Genomic DNA, 14592 nt, shown 5'->3' with positions numbered 1-14592 from the left:
CCGCCCGCCGGGTTCCCGGGGGCAGCAGGACTCACGGCCTTCAGCTGCTCCAGCCGGTCCTTCATTCTGGTGCCCAAGCGCCCGGAGGCAGGTGAGCGCGTCCCAGGTGAGCGCGTCCCAGGTGAGCGCCCGGAAGTGGCGACCCGACCCGGCTAGGGCCGAGGGAGCGCGAGGCGGAGGCGGAGGCGGAGGCGGGAGGCGGCGGCCGGCAAGGAGGAGGGTCCGAGGCCAAGGAAGGCTCCGCCGCGCCGCCCCCTCCGGCCCCGCCGGCGCCGCGCGCTCCAAATCCGGCTCCCGGGCCGGCGCCGGCGCGCAGCGCTGATCCGCCCGCGGACCCGCCCCTCACCTGGGCCGCGCCCGCGCTCCTCCTTAAAGGGGCCGCGCCCGGCCGCTGCCTGCCCGCTCGGCGTCTCTCGCTCTACCTGCCCTAGCTTCCGGACAGGTGGAGGGACCGGAGAGGCCTGGGAAGAGGGCCGGGCTCTGGCCGATGACGCCGCGGGGCCGAGGAAGAGCGAGCGGGTCTGCTCGACCTCAAGTCCATCCTTCCCCTCTCCGGCCATTCACTACCCGTGCCAGGCTCTGGGCTGGCGACAGACTCATTCCTCGCCAGGCGGGGGCGACGTCCCGCAGACATCGAATTCCAAGTGTGATTCGTGCTAGAACAGGTGGGAGAGGGAACGACTAACTCCGCGTAGGGGAAGGGCAACCCGTTTACGGGATCCGCGCAGTGCGGGGCTGCGGGCTGCCGCCCAAACAGGGTGTCCTTAGAGGAAGCGGCGGGAGGAGGCGGGACGAGGAGCTCGGATTTCACGGCGTCGGCGCCCGGGACCCTTCGGAGAAGAGCACCTGCCACGAACGATTTGTATAACTTTGAGAAAGTCACTGTGTGTCCAGGGGACCGTTTCTATATATCCATCCTGGCATGTAACTCCGCACTTCGCTGTGACAGAGGAGGCATGGCCGATTAAGGTAACAAGCGGGTGTTGGAAGATAAAGATGTTTGTATTGGAAAGCTTAAGCCGGTGTCGCTTCCTACGACGTGTAGAGATTCCCAGGTGGGTTGTACCTTCTGGAAAGGTGGACGGGTTCTTCGCAAGGTCCCTCCCTGCTTTATTCCTTCTCTTCCTCCCACCCCCAGCTTCTCTACCCTCTCCCCGGTTTGTCCGCCTTCTTGGAAACAAATGACAATATCCAGCAGAGGGTGGCGCTGAAGAAATGGGACTGCCGGTCCGAAGATTTCGAGTCTCAAATCAGGAAAAGACTCTGCTCTATGTATTCAGGTTAAAGGGCTGTAAATATTTTCTGTAATTCTAACAGACCTTTGCCCTCCTCTGCGATCTTAGCACGTGCTTCACGCTGACTTCATCGCCTCCCACAAAGATACGGTCTGTACGCCGCGGGGCTGGCTGTTCGGAGCTCTGCGGTTCTCAGCCCTAACCCCAAACACTTCCTTCTACCGCAGGCGTTCGCTAGGTGGAGTTTCCCACCTTGAGTACAAAGAAGGCTTCTGCGCCCCCTGGTGGTCACATATGGAAACGGTGAACAAACCAGAAATACATCACACCCTCTTTCTCTGAAACTTTTGTGGGATACCTAGATGCCTGGGCTTCAGGAAAAGAGGCTCTCCTTAAGGAGACAGATACGCGAGCAACTCTTTACGTTAAAGTCTGAAAAGGACTGTAGGAGATCAATCGCATCTCCACCAGAAAAGAATTCATTCCCATCTTTTGCATTTCTCTCAATTTTCTACAATTTACAGAATTGTAAAATAACTACAAGACCGTAAGAGACAAAGACCATTATAAAATCAGATAACCCAGAAATGTACATTAGACAAAGCCTACCATGCCATAGGACACCTGGTAATTTTTTTTTTATTTTGCCATTTAAATTTTTTTCACAGTTCCAACTGTTGTTTAGAAGTTATTTGTTACACAGAACAAAAATTTTCCTCCCTGAAAATTCCACCATTATTTCTTGCTCATTTCCTTTGTCCACACATTTAAGAAAATGAATCTGTCCTTTTAAGACAGGCTTTCCGTGAAGGAGGAGTTGTCTCTGGACAGTAGAAGAGTGGCTGGCACATATCCAGGAGGGCTAAGTTCCAGACACAGCCATCGGCTACCGCTCGGTCTCCTTTCTCACTTTTCAAAAAAGGGGGCTTATCAGAACTAACAATTCCCAAACTTTTCAAGACTAAGGATGCCGTCTATATTTTCATTTGCACATCTCCTATTTTAAAAGATTGCACAACCCAAACACAACGTATTTACTAGGTAATGAGAAAGTTGGTTTCCTCAAACTCCTAGATACGGAGAACAGACTGGGGGCTGCCAGAGCTTGGAGTGGGAGGCAAAGTGAGTGAAGGTGGTAAAAAGGCACAGACTTCCAGTTATCAGAGGAATACGTCCTGGCGATCTAATGTAAGACATGGTAACGATAGTTACCGATACCATATCATATATTTGAAAGATGTTGAGAGAATAGATCTTGACATTCTCTAATAAAGTGTAACTATGTGAGGTGATGGATGTTAAATAAACTTATTTTGCAATATATAGATATATATATCATTATGTCGTGAACCTAAAATATGTCATTTATGCCTCAATAAAACTGATGGGGGTTGAGACTTGGTTTCCTATGGAAAAAAAAAAATGTTTCCATGAAGGAAAAAAACGACCTTTTGGTTAGCCTATGTGGCCACACAGAAATGATTATATGATTTCCCTTACTTTTTGAAACACTGGAAATAGTGTAAAGAGGTCTCTGAACTAATATTGGAGTCCAGAAACCCAGGAAGAGAAGCATCGACAGAGTTCATTTATGATGGTGTTCTATGCGAAGGTAATTAGAGACTTCAGGCCTTCTGTAAAACTCCTGGTAGGTAGAAACCCTATTTTGCTAATTTAATATGAACATATTCATATTTGCTCTTTCCCGGCAGGCAGAAGTCTGGATTGCACTTGTTAGTTGTGTGTAAGAAACTGAAAAAAGTAACTGTGGGACCTGGGCAAGGGGAGTCCCTGGGCTGGTGAGGAAATCTCTGGTATTGAACCCAAGTGGACTATAGGGCCTCCATGCAGGTAGACAGTGACTTACAGTTCCAGGCTCAGAAGGAGTCCCTTATTTCTGACGTGTCTTCATTTCTTCCTCACAGTGGTACTGTTTCTCACCCACCAGGTCTTAGTGTAGCTGTCTCCCCACTAAACAGAGTCAGTATTAATACAAGTGTTTGCACTGTGGTTATAAGTCAACCGACACTTAATTTCACCTTTACAAACAAACCAAAGACAGAACTCTGAGACTTGGGGCTCCACTTCTCTCTCTGTTCAAGTTTATTTCTTTCCCACTGGAGAAAATAATTGAGCTTTTACCCCATCTTGTGGGTCTGTTGTGGGACAGGTGAGACCATTTTCTGACTGGTGTGCCTTGAGGCAGTGTCTCCGGGGTGTGGTGTTCCGTAGGAAGGGATAAGGGAAGCTAGAGAATTAAAGGGAAGATTCTTACGATTCCCCTGTAGCTATTCTTCCCCACTTCACGAAAGATGGAGAATAACCAGGGTGGAGAATAAACTTCCTGACTTGTAGTTTTTGTCCCCTACAGTCTGTATGAGTTATCTATGGCTGCATAACAAATTGCCCTAAAAACCTCAAAGCTTGAAACAGCAAACATTTATTACCTACAGTTTTTGTGATTCAGGAATCCAGGTGCAGCTTAGCTGTGTGCCTCTGTCAAGTTCTCTCTCACAAAACTGCAATTAAGGTGTTGACTGGGGTGACCGTGTCACTTCAAGGTTTACTACGGAAGGATCTGCTTCTAAAGTCACATGGTTGTTGGCAGGATTCAGTTCTCGAGAGCTGTTGGACTGAGGTCCTCTGTTCTCTGGCTGTTGGCTAGAAGCTGTCCTCAGTTCCTTGCCATGTGGGCCTCTCCATTGGGCAGCCCACAACATGGTGGCTGGCTTACATCAGAGCAAGCAGGTGGGACAGAGAGGGAGGATAAGGCAGAGAATGATGGAAGACAAAGTGTTTTTGTCACTAATCTCAGATGTGATACTCCATCACTTTTGCCATATTCTATGCATTAGAAGCAAAACACTAGGTTCAGCCCACACTCAGAGCAAGGGAATAAAGACCAGGAGCCAGCTGAGTGGCTACCTGGTACACCATTCAAATCCCAATTAATGCCGGAGTTATGCTATTTCACCTCACAGAGCTCTCCCCGCTCCCATAGCCAATCTGGACAACTCTGACCCATTCTCCAGGCCTCAGATTGGAAGCTTCACCCTCCAGGACTGAGCTAAGTTCCCTCGAGTGTGCCTCTCTGACACCCTGGACTTCTCCCTCGTAGTCTGGAATATGGAGCCACGTGCATAAAGATATGTGCAGTATACTATAATAATAATTATCATAAGAAAACAAAATGAATGCTTAACAAAAGGTAATATTCCTGTCATTTGAGGTATAGTCACATGATGAAATATACTGCCATTAAAACTTAAAACATTTAATAAAGTGAGAAAGTGCTAATAATATGTTAAATGAAGAAAATAAAGAGGCAAAATTTCATGCATAGCATGATACTAATTATGTCAACAATCTAAAAGGAAACAATAAACTCTTAAAGGCGTTTTTGAGAAAAATGCTTTTCTTAACATTTCAAATTTTCTGTAAAGAATGCGTTTATTTTTTAATTATAAAAATGTTACTGATTTAAAGTTCCCATTTAAGAGGCAAGGAAACTGAAGTTTCATAACACACCCCTCGTTATATAACCACTTACTGTTGGCACCAGATTCGACACCTAGATATGGACACTATATCTGTGTACTTGCCAATTATGCAGTCCAAGACTGTGCTAAATCCAGGTATTTATTTACGTGTTTGTTCTTTTCCAGACATATCACACTCGTGACTTGGGCTGTTTTTTGCTGTGTATTCCCTTCCTTCCTTCCTTCCTTCCTTCCTTCCTTCCTTCCTTCCTTCCTTCTTTCCTTCCTTCTCCTTTCCTTCCTCCTTTCTTCCTCTCTCTTTTTTCTTTACCATCAACTCTTCTTAAATTCAACTCTTTAGATTTAGCTCATCATTCTAGCCCTTTGACATGTTACGCAGAATTCTAATTCTTTACTCCAACAAATTTCTCCCCACTGGCATCTACGAATTTAATGACTATCCTGAAAGCCACATCTTTCAAGGATACTATCTTCAACATCCCTCAAAGTTTTCTTTAAAACATCAATCGGTTTTCAAATAAGTTTAAAAATAAAAGGCTCTCTGTACAGAATGTCTCTAGACCTCTTAAAAAGTACAACAAATTCCATTGCAAGAAAAAAAATCACATTGTTTATATAAGGGATGTTCAACATTCCTTAAAGATTCATTTGAGTTCTTAAGGTATTCCCCACACCCTCACCTAGACACACATTTCTCTCTTAATGAGCACACACATATGTCATCCTACTTGACCATGAGAGCTACATAATTCACGTTTCCCTTTTTGCCTTAGCTGCTAGGAAGCCCAACACTAAGTTTTATATTCAATTGCTTAGCATTCCTCAGCCCCAGTATCTTTTTTGCTATTTAAATTTTGCCTTCTGTACTGTGTGAATTGCTGTTGATCTCATTGTAGCTAGGGTTTTATTGTAAGGCACTTTGTTTAGGAGCATTCCAAGCATGATAAATATGTTATACAACTAAAAAATTATTCTTGCCTTTTGTGTCTTCATCCAAGTCATCGATGAGTGAATGAGAAATCTCTCAATTCTGTGCTCCCAAATTTGCTCCTCTGGGGTCTTCCCAGTGGAATAAAAATGACATACTGTTAGCTTTGTCATAGTTAAATGTTCTCTTCGATTTCCGCTTTATTCTGCCCTTGCTGCTGCACCATTCCTTGCTACTTGAAGGTTGTCCTGGGAAACTCCAGGTCTCTCCTTAACACAGGAAATAGAACCCCTCGATCATGTTGCATCCTCTCTGGTGGGTCTCTTTTACAGTATCGGTACTGCCTTCGAGGGCCTGGTGAACATTCACGTGGAGAGCCCTTCCTGGTCTGTAATGACCTTTGCATACTCCTCCAGCCTCTTCCCTCACAGGATGAAATTAGTAGGCTGTCCAGGCAGTCACTCCTTTGACAAGTATTTACTGAGTATCTACCATCAACTAGACATTGGGTGTGTAACTTGAAGTAGATTACATTGTATTTTCTGGATGTCCCAACCAAGCATGTACTGTTCCTACAAGGAGGGTGGACAACTCTTTCTCACCACGTTCAGGCAACCTAGGAAATTGGTCACATTTCTAGGGAGAGTCAGATTTATCTTTCTCTTGCCCTCAGCAGTGGAGTGTCTGTTTTGAAGACTTGTTTGTTGTTAGTATGCCTGGCATAAATAATGTCACTTGATTAGCTTCAAGAGGTTTAAGTATTGTTTCAATTCATGTGTAACTCCACACCAGGAAACCCCTCACAGGATCAGGAAATTCCAAGGTCAGCAGGGTTCACCAATGCATTCCCCAGGGTCTATGCCACACAACTCAGTCAGCCCGGTCATTCCTTTACCCTCCTTACCTGCTGCCTGGAAAGGCTAGGACCACTTCCCCGAGGCTGAGTGCAGCCCAAGCTGGGATCCTCTTCTTAATATCCCGGGAACCATGGAGACCGAATCTCTGAGAAGCCCCCCCAGTACTGCGGGAAGCACACAGCTAGATGCCGTTAATCCCTCCCTGTGGCCTCTTCTCAAGGGAGGAATGTGGGCCTTTGGGATTTGCGCAGATAGAACTCTGGTTTCCCTCTCAACTCTCCTCATCTCATTTCTGAACAATTCCCTGCCTGCTTTTGTTCAAGAGGCTAACTTAACTTTTAACTTGACCATCCCCTGTAGGTCAATGTTTGAACATCAACAAATTGTTTGGGGATATGATATTCTAAACTGGTTTAATTGCTACTAGATTTAGCTACATATTTAGTTATTGCTTAAATTTTTACACTCCAAGTTTGACGGAGCTTAGCAAGACAAATAGTTTTAAAAAATAAACAAACAAAACAGAAACAAGATACAGAGAACAAATTGATACAGAGAACCACCAGATGGGAGGAGGACTAAGGGGATGGGTGGAAAGGGTAAAGGGATTAAGAAGTACAAATTGGCAGTTATAAAAATAGTCACAGGGATGTAAAGTACAACGTAGGGAACATGGTCAATAATATTATAATAACTATAGTGTCAGATGGGTACTAGACTTATCGGGGTGGTCACGTTGTAAATTATATAAATGTCTCATCATTATGTTATACACCGGAAACTAATATAATATTGTATGTCAACTGCAACTGAAAAATAAATAAAAACACACAGTTTGAACTTATCTGAGTAGAGGTTAATTTTGTACACCTAGACGAATTCTAAAAATCCTTCAAAACTCAGCCACATGTCACCTGCTAAATTAAGCCATATTCTGATACACATACCTTTCCCAACCTTCCTCCAATTATACGTAAACAGATGAATGGATTAAAACATACATATATATCTTTTGAGAAGTAGTGGAAGTGCATCACACCCGTCTGATCTTTCTTTTCCACTAGAACTGGTACGAAGAAAGAAGGCAGAGGCCAAGAGACCCTGCTGTGCCCTTGAGCCTGGGGCAGGTGCACCATGCTGAAAACACAGCCTGCGATCACTGAGTACTTACCTGCATTGCTTCCTTTTGAGTCATTAATGTTATCTTGTTGCTACTTAACCTGCCAGCTGCGTGACATCAGATAAGTTATGGACTTGAGTATCCTCATTTTAAATGTGTGAAGAGGGTACCATCCATCTCAGAGTTGTGAAATTAAATGAGGTCCCATCTGCAAGAGCCAAGCCCAACACCAGACATGCGAGAGGTTCTCAAAAGGGTTTCCTTCTTTTCCATGTTCATTCTTTCCTTGATCTTCATTTTTTTTTTAAAGCAAACACTCCTGATCATTCTCACACCTCTCCATTACTATGATTATTGAAATACCTCCAAAAAACACTGCATTTACAAAGGATATACTTGCTAATCAAAGTATGACATGGAGACCAGTAGAATCAAGGTCATCTGGGAGCTTGGTACATGTGCAAAATCTCAGGCCCCACCCCAGAGGTTTCTATTTCTCTTAATAAATATAGTAGTTTTGAATTAAAATTCCTTACATTTTCTAGGTGTAAAATTACATCATCTGAGATGAATTGTTTTATTTTTTGTCTCACTGCATTATTTAGAATCTCCAAAAACGGTTGACTAATCTTGGTGATAATTATCTCGTCTAGCATCTGATATTTCATGAACGTGGTTTGATTATTCAACCATTTAAAATGTTTGATATTGAGATTTTAATATAGTCTTTTTCATATGAAGAATCCGTACAGGATAGAGGGTTAAGCTCTACAGCAGGGGTCAATAAATTTTTCCTGTGAAGTCCCAGAAAATATCTATTTTAGGCTTTGTGAGCCATACAGTCTGTCACAACTGCTCAGTTCTGCTATCGTAACATGAAAGCAGTCACGGACAATAGGAAAATGAACAAGTGTGGCTGTGTGCTTATAAACATTTACAAAAACAAGCAGCCTGCAGATTTGACCTCTAAGCTACAATTGGCTGATTCTGCTTTAGATTAAAACAACATAGGTTTAAATTTTGGTTCCATTACTTGCTAGTTGGATGGCCTTGGGTAAGTTACTCACATATTGGTTCTCGGTTTCCTAATATGAAAAATGAGGATAATAGTAGTACCTCCTTCATAGTGTAATTGTGAATATTAAGTGATATGTGTAAAATGATATCGGTAACTCAAAGAGATATCTGCATTCCCATGTTCATTGCAGCATTATGTACAATAGCCAAGACATGGAATCAACCTAAGTGCCTAGCAACAGATGAATGGGGGGAGGAGATAATGGTAAAGGGGGTCAAATATATGGTGATGGAAAGAAATTTAACTTCGGGTGGTGAACACAGAATTCAATATACATGTGACGTAGTATTGAATTGTACACTTGAGACCTATATCATTTTATTAACCAATGTCACCCCAATAAATTTAATTAAAAAAAATATGAGTGGATTAAAATATATATGCATGCGTGTGTATATATATTATATAAATGTAATATTCCATTATATATATATGTACACATATGTACATATATATATAATGGAATATTAGTCAGCAGAATAAAAAAAAGGTATCTTGACATTTGTGAAAATATGAATTAGACCTGGAGGGATTATGCTAACTGAAATAAGCTCGACACAAAAAAAATAAATACTGTATAACACCACTTCTGTGCAGAATCTTAAAAAGCTAAACTCATAGAAACAGAGTAGGAGAGTCAGGGATTCATGGAAATGGGGAGTTGTTGGCCAAAGGGCACAAACTTTCAGCTATAATGCAAATAAATTCCAGAGACCTAATGTACAACGTGACTCCAGTTGATAATAATGTATTGTATATTTAAAATTTTCTGAGTAGATCTTAAGTATTCTCACCACACACACAACAAAAGTGACTTTATGAGGCGATGAATATGTATTTTTAGCTTGGTTGTGGTAATCATTTCACAATGTATATGTATATCAAAACATCATGTTGTATACCTTAAATATATAGAATTTTTACTTGTCCATTATATGTCGATAAAGCTGGAAAATAAAATAATGGGACTAAATATTTGTATTGGAAGTTAGTTTGAATAAAATCAGTAGCTCTCAACATTCTCTGAACCATACGAATTTTACAGTGCTTCCTCAATGAACCCCAGAGTAATATTTTTAAAGCTAATAAAGGGTCTATGGCCATGCCACCCTGAAGTCATCTGATTTCATCTGATCTTGGAAGCTGAGCAGGGTCAGGCCTGGTTAGTAATTGAATGGGAGACCACCTAGGAAGACCAGGTGCTATAGGCTTTAAAGCAAAACAAAACAAGCTAATAAAGGGTTAGATGACATGATAAACAAACACCGTACATGTATTATCTCATTCAGTCTCCACAACTCTATGAGAGAAAAATAATATTATCATCCCTATTTTACAGATAAAGTAACCAAGACTTAGAAAGTTTAATTAAATTACCCAAAGGTACAAAACCAGGCAGTGGCTGAGCCAAGGTTTGAATCTAAATCTGTGTGAATTCACATCTGCTCTTTTAACTATTTTTATGTATATTGTCTCCATCTTTCATGTGTTGAAAATTACTATCTGCCTAACTTTATCTTTTGAACAAACAAAAAATAAACTACTACTACTAATAATAATGCATGTACAAAATTATCCCAGGAAAATGTATAACATATGTTGAGATTTTTGAAATATTAAAATTACCTTGAAAACTCCATTCATAATCTTGAGATATGGGGATCTGAGATGATAACCACTAGATGCTCTCTAAAATCCCTTCTAGTTTTGTGATTTAATGAATGATCTTAAAAAAAAAAAAGATAAATAAAAAGAAGAAGAAGAAGAAGAAGCAGCAGCAGCAGCAGCAGCAGCAGCAGCAGCTCTAGATGGTCCCTCATTTCTCCAAGAGACACTAAAAACCCTATCTCTTCAGGTGTTTTACAAGAAATTAGATGAAATCAATGAAGCATTAGTATTCATTAATTTCAACTCCGGCTTCCGGCTTCCGTTTCTGGGTTTTGTTCAGGTTTTGAAGGTAATTCTTTCTTTGGTTCACTTTTTTTTTTTTATGCCTAAGGACTTTGATTATTCCTTTTACCAGTTTCATTCGATGAGTGAAAACAGGCAACGCTATACTCAAATATATAAAATGACTCACCCTTTCAATGCTAGAGACTTTACATGTGTATAGAACTTTGCTATATACAAAGTTCTTCCAAGAATATTATCATTTTTATCCTTTTAACAGAATTCCTATGAAACTGAATATTCTGTCTGCTCACCCCTCTGGCTAGGCAGGGTGTAAGCCTCCTCCTCCCTTGGAGATGGCGTCCTGAGGGGCTCTCACTGTACCCTTGCTTCCTGGCTCCCTTTTTATTTCAAGAGTGGGAAGTGCAACTTCCTCTTGGCCAGGTCCGTTTACTTAAATATGTGTGAATATTTTCTATATGGGTTCAGATATGGATTCTGGTAGTGATAAAGGCACATGAAATTATAATTTTTATGTAACGTGGCAACGTCTTGCTTTTGTAAATATGTGGTTGCTATGATTGTCAGAATTGAATAAGTAGCAAAATTACTATTGAGGAGGCAAATAGGTTTGTCACCTGTGTCCCACCAAGTATCCAGTGTGGCATCTGGAAAGTGGACTCTCTCATAGTTCAGTTCTCAAAGTCTTTAGTTTGGTGTTTGGGATCATTTCCACCCATCTGTGGCTCAGGGGTGAGCCCAGGAGTTCAAAAACAATTTTACTGGGTCACTTTCCCGAGCTCCTCCCTCTCCTGAATCTCCCACTTGTACATCTCCTCTTTGGTCAGAAGGATGGGGCTTTATTTACCCCACTCTGAAGCAGGTTTTCCTGACTGCACCCATGTCTAAGCCCAGGAAGCAGAAAGACAGGAGAAAAAATAACCAACAGGGGTTCATCCTGCCTTCTGACTGGAGCAGAAAAGGTCCTCCTGCAGTTTTAAGTGGCCATTGTGACCAGCAGGAGATCCCTTTCTCACTCTTCAAGTCCGAACTAGATGGTTCCTCTTGAAGGCCTGTCTACGGATGACAGTGCTCCACTCCTAGGTGTCAGGCTGCCTTGAGTCCAGGCCAGGGGATACTAGAGACAGAAGTTTTATAGTCCAAGTTTTATAGTTGCATTCAGCGGGAGGAACAGAGTGATTATGCTCACTTCATTTGACCCAGAACCAGAACCAATCTAGATCTTCTACTGTTAATGAATTAAAAGCTATCTCCCTATAATGTCTTTTAATTATTTACTTAAATTTATTTATTTTTTTATGGTGACATTGACAAAATCCAGTAAGTTCCAGCTGTACATTTTAACAATAAGGCATATATATACTAACACTGTGCGTTCACCTCCCATTGTTAGATTTTTTTTCTTGTCATCACATATTTGAACCCCTTTACCCTGTCTATCTCCTCCCTCCCTCCTCCCCGCTACCCTCTGGTTCTCTGTAATTTCTTATATTGGTTTTTGTTTTACATACTTGGATCTCACAAAATCTTATTTTCCTTCCTCGTTAAAGTCCCTATGTGCTTTCAAGTTTCCTGTTCTTGTTGTGGTGCGGTCAAATTTAAGACCCACGGAGCCAACTGAGATTAATTATGAGCCTTTATTAGCCGGCTGGCGACTGATTCTCCCCACTAGAGAAGCAGCCCAGAGCCTCTAGAAGGCATAGCCCCAAAAAGCCCCAAAACCCCCTCTAGCAAGCAAGCAGGTTTACAGAAGCAGAGGCTGGCTATTAACATATCTTTACACAGGATAACTACACCCTTAACATTCGCATATCTTTGCACAGAATATCTCCTTGAACTACACCCTATTTAACATTAAACAATGGAAGCAGAAGTTGGTCATTTGAAAATCTTCCACCCTTAACATTCTCAGGGCTAAAATTAAAAGTGTAAAACTTTTACAGAGCTTAGATTTCTAGAAAATCTAAACACAGATTGACTTAGTGCACAAACCTGTAGATTATCCAGGTTCAGTCACGTTTTTCATCTCCGTTTGAAGAGGAAAAGTAGACATTACATAGTTCCTTTCCTACCATGAGGTATATCAGGATTGGCAGAATTCCTACTGATGGAGGTAATCTTAGTCACCCTCTCAAATCTGCTTCTTGTGTTTGCTTAGAGATAAACCCCATGATCATACACTGTCCTCTGTCTTACTCCTCATAAATTCGACAACAACTCTAGTAAAGATACTTTGCATTTTTCATGGCTTTTGGCAATTCTATGTTGACCTTATATTGACTTTTATCTCAGCTGGAAGCTTCAACAGATCTGGGCTCCAGGTAGTCCAATTCTTAACCCTAATTTGTTCAATTTGCCTAAAATGCATTTACTAACTGGTTTTTTAAGTTGTTCTAATTCTTACTATAATTTGACATGTTAATCTTTGGCTCTCCTATGGAGTCTACGCCCAGTCTCCATAGATTTTCCTATTGCCTCTAATGCTCTCATTCATTGATGCCATTTCCCCAAGAAGTTTACTTCTTTTAAAATCTCTCCTCTCACCAAGAGTAGTCCCCAATCTTTTTCTTTTTCAAATTTCTGATCCTGTGGGGGGCAGTTCCTCTAGGTTCCTGTTTATTGTCTTCTCAGTTCAAATGCAAACTTGAAAATAATGGTGGCATCTCCCCCCTGACCCTCGTGGTGGTAGCAATATCAAACCAATTTTTGAAAGAAGAAATAATCATCATTTCAGAAGTTTAAAGACATGTCCTAGAGTTGTGTCTACATAACTTCATAATAGCTAAACAGCAATGAAGGAGTCTGTTAATCCAAAATTTTTCCTTCATCACATAAAATTTCAAGGGGCTTGCATCAAAACGATCATGTGTCTGACCCAATCTCTTCATCCTTCATCTAGGTATTTAGATATCATACTATTTCATACGCTTTTTATTGAAAATAACACTAGCATTCTTTCTCCAGAAGCACAGACTATTTCGGTGGTTGTTTTCTGGATGAGTGGCACTACCATAGAAAACAGCGACATAAGGACTATTTTTAAAACAATACGGGAAGGGGATGACATCGTCAATAAAATGTAAGTCTACTCTTTCAGAGCTATTACACAGTGGCTAAGAAGGTTTTTGTTTGTTCTGCTTTGAATTTCTAAGGGTTCTAAACCACTGTTGGAGATGTAACTTTCCTCGTGGACTGTGAAACTATTCTAATGACCGGGCTCTGAAGAGTAAACGCCTTGCCTCAAGTAGAAGAGAGCCAGATGCAGAACTGCTCAAAGGGACGCTTTGACTTGACAGAAATTCCTGAAGGGGGGTCTGACCTGGGAGAAGGAGCAGCAGCGACAAGGTGTAAGCCACTGGTTTGTGCTCAGGGATCTAAGGATAACTGAAACTGGTCCCAGTGGTCCCTGCAGGAGTTGTAAACACTTGAGGACTGAGGACAATCTTTAAATATAACACTTGGATTAGAAGGCAGGTTCATCCTTCTAGAAGAAGGTAAGTTCCCAGCCAATTCCAGCAGCGATCTGAGCTGCCTTTTAGGGTGTCAGATTCCTTACCTCTGTGCTCAAGAGCTTACTAGACACAGATTATAGTAAAGAAAATACAACATCAGAATTATTGATGATAACAAAGTGATCAGAATTATCCCTTAGAATAATAAAAATTCTGTCTCTGTCTTTGGTTTTTATAAAATCTTGAAAAATCTGAAAGACTGGCAGCACCGCAAAAGTTTGATCGGTTTTGACTTTCTATCCAGATAATAGGTGACTGATAGATCTGCCATTTATCATGGGACCTTGGAAAAAACCGAGAAGCTATGCAGCTAGCCACAACAAAGGCAGTGATCATTCATGCGTAAATAACCTAACTCCTTAACGTCTCTTTATTTAACACAAATCTGTGTGGACCTCAGGAATCAGGTAAAAGTTCTTTGGGCTCTTCCTCCAAGATTCAGGATGTTCTA

At 41.6% G+C, this 14592-nt stretch overlaps 1 protein-coding gene and 1 pseudogene across 3 annotated transcripts in view; one reads left to right on the top strand and one right to left on the bottom strand.

Annotated features, from left to right (window-relative positions):
• Window positions 1-523, bottom strand: part of STX3 (syntaxin 3) — a 40392-nt gene extending 39869 nt beyond the window's left edge. The window contains exon 1 of one of the 3 annotated variants that reach the window (XM_036220429.1): window positions 36-523. In XM_036220429.1, the coding sequence (XP_036076322.1) occupies window positions 36-65 (30 nt within the window). In that variant the 5' untranslated portion in view covers window positions 66-523. The remainder of the gene's footprint in view (window positions 1-35) is intronic. The other 2 variants (XM_036220433.1, XM_036220430.1) reach the window with 2 other exon arrangements.
• A 9287-nt stretch (window positions 524-9810) lies between these two features.
• Window positions 9811-9929, top strand: LOC118603665 (annotated as a pseudogene).
• The last annotated feature ends 4663 nt before the right edge of the window (window positions 9930-14592 follow it).

The sequence above is a fragment of the Rousettus aegyptiacus genome, unplaced genomic scaffold (assembly GCF_014176215.1).
Source record: "Rousettus aegyptiacus isolate mRouAeg1 unplaced genomic scaffold, mRouAeg1.p scaffold_m13_p_5, whole genome shotgun sequence".
Lineage (NCBI taxonomy): Eukaryota > Metazoa > Chordata > Mammalia > Chiroptera > Pteropodidae > Rousettus > Rousettus aegyptiacus.
This window is presented reverse-complemented; position numbering and strand designations above follow the sequence as displayed.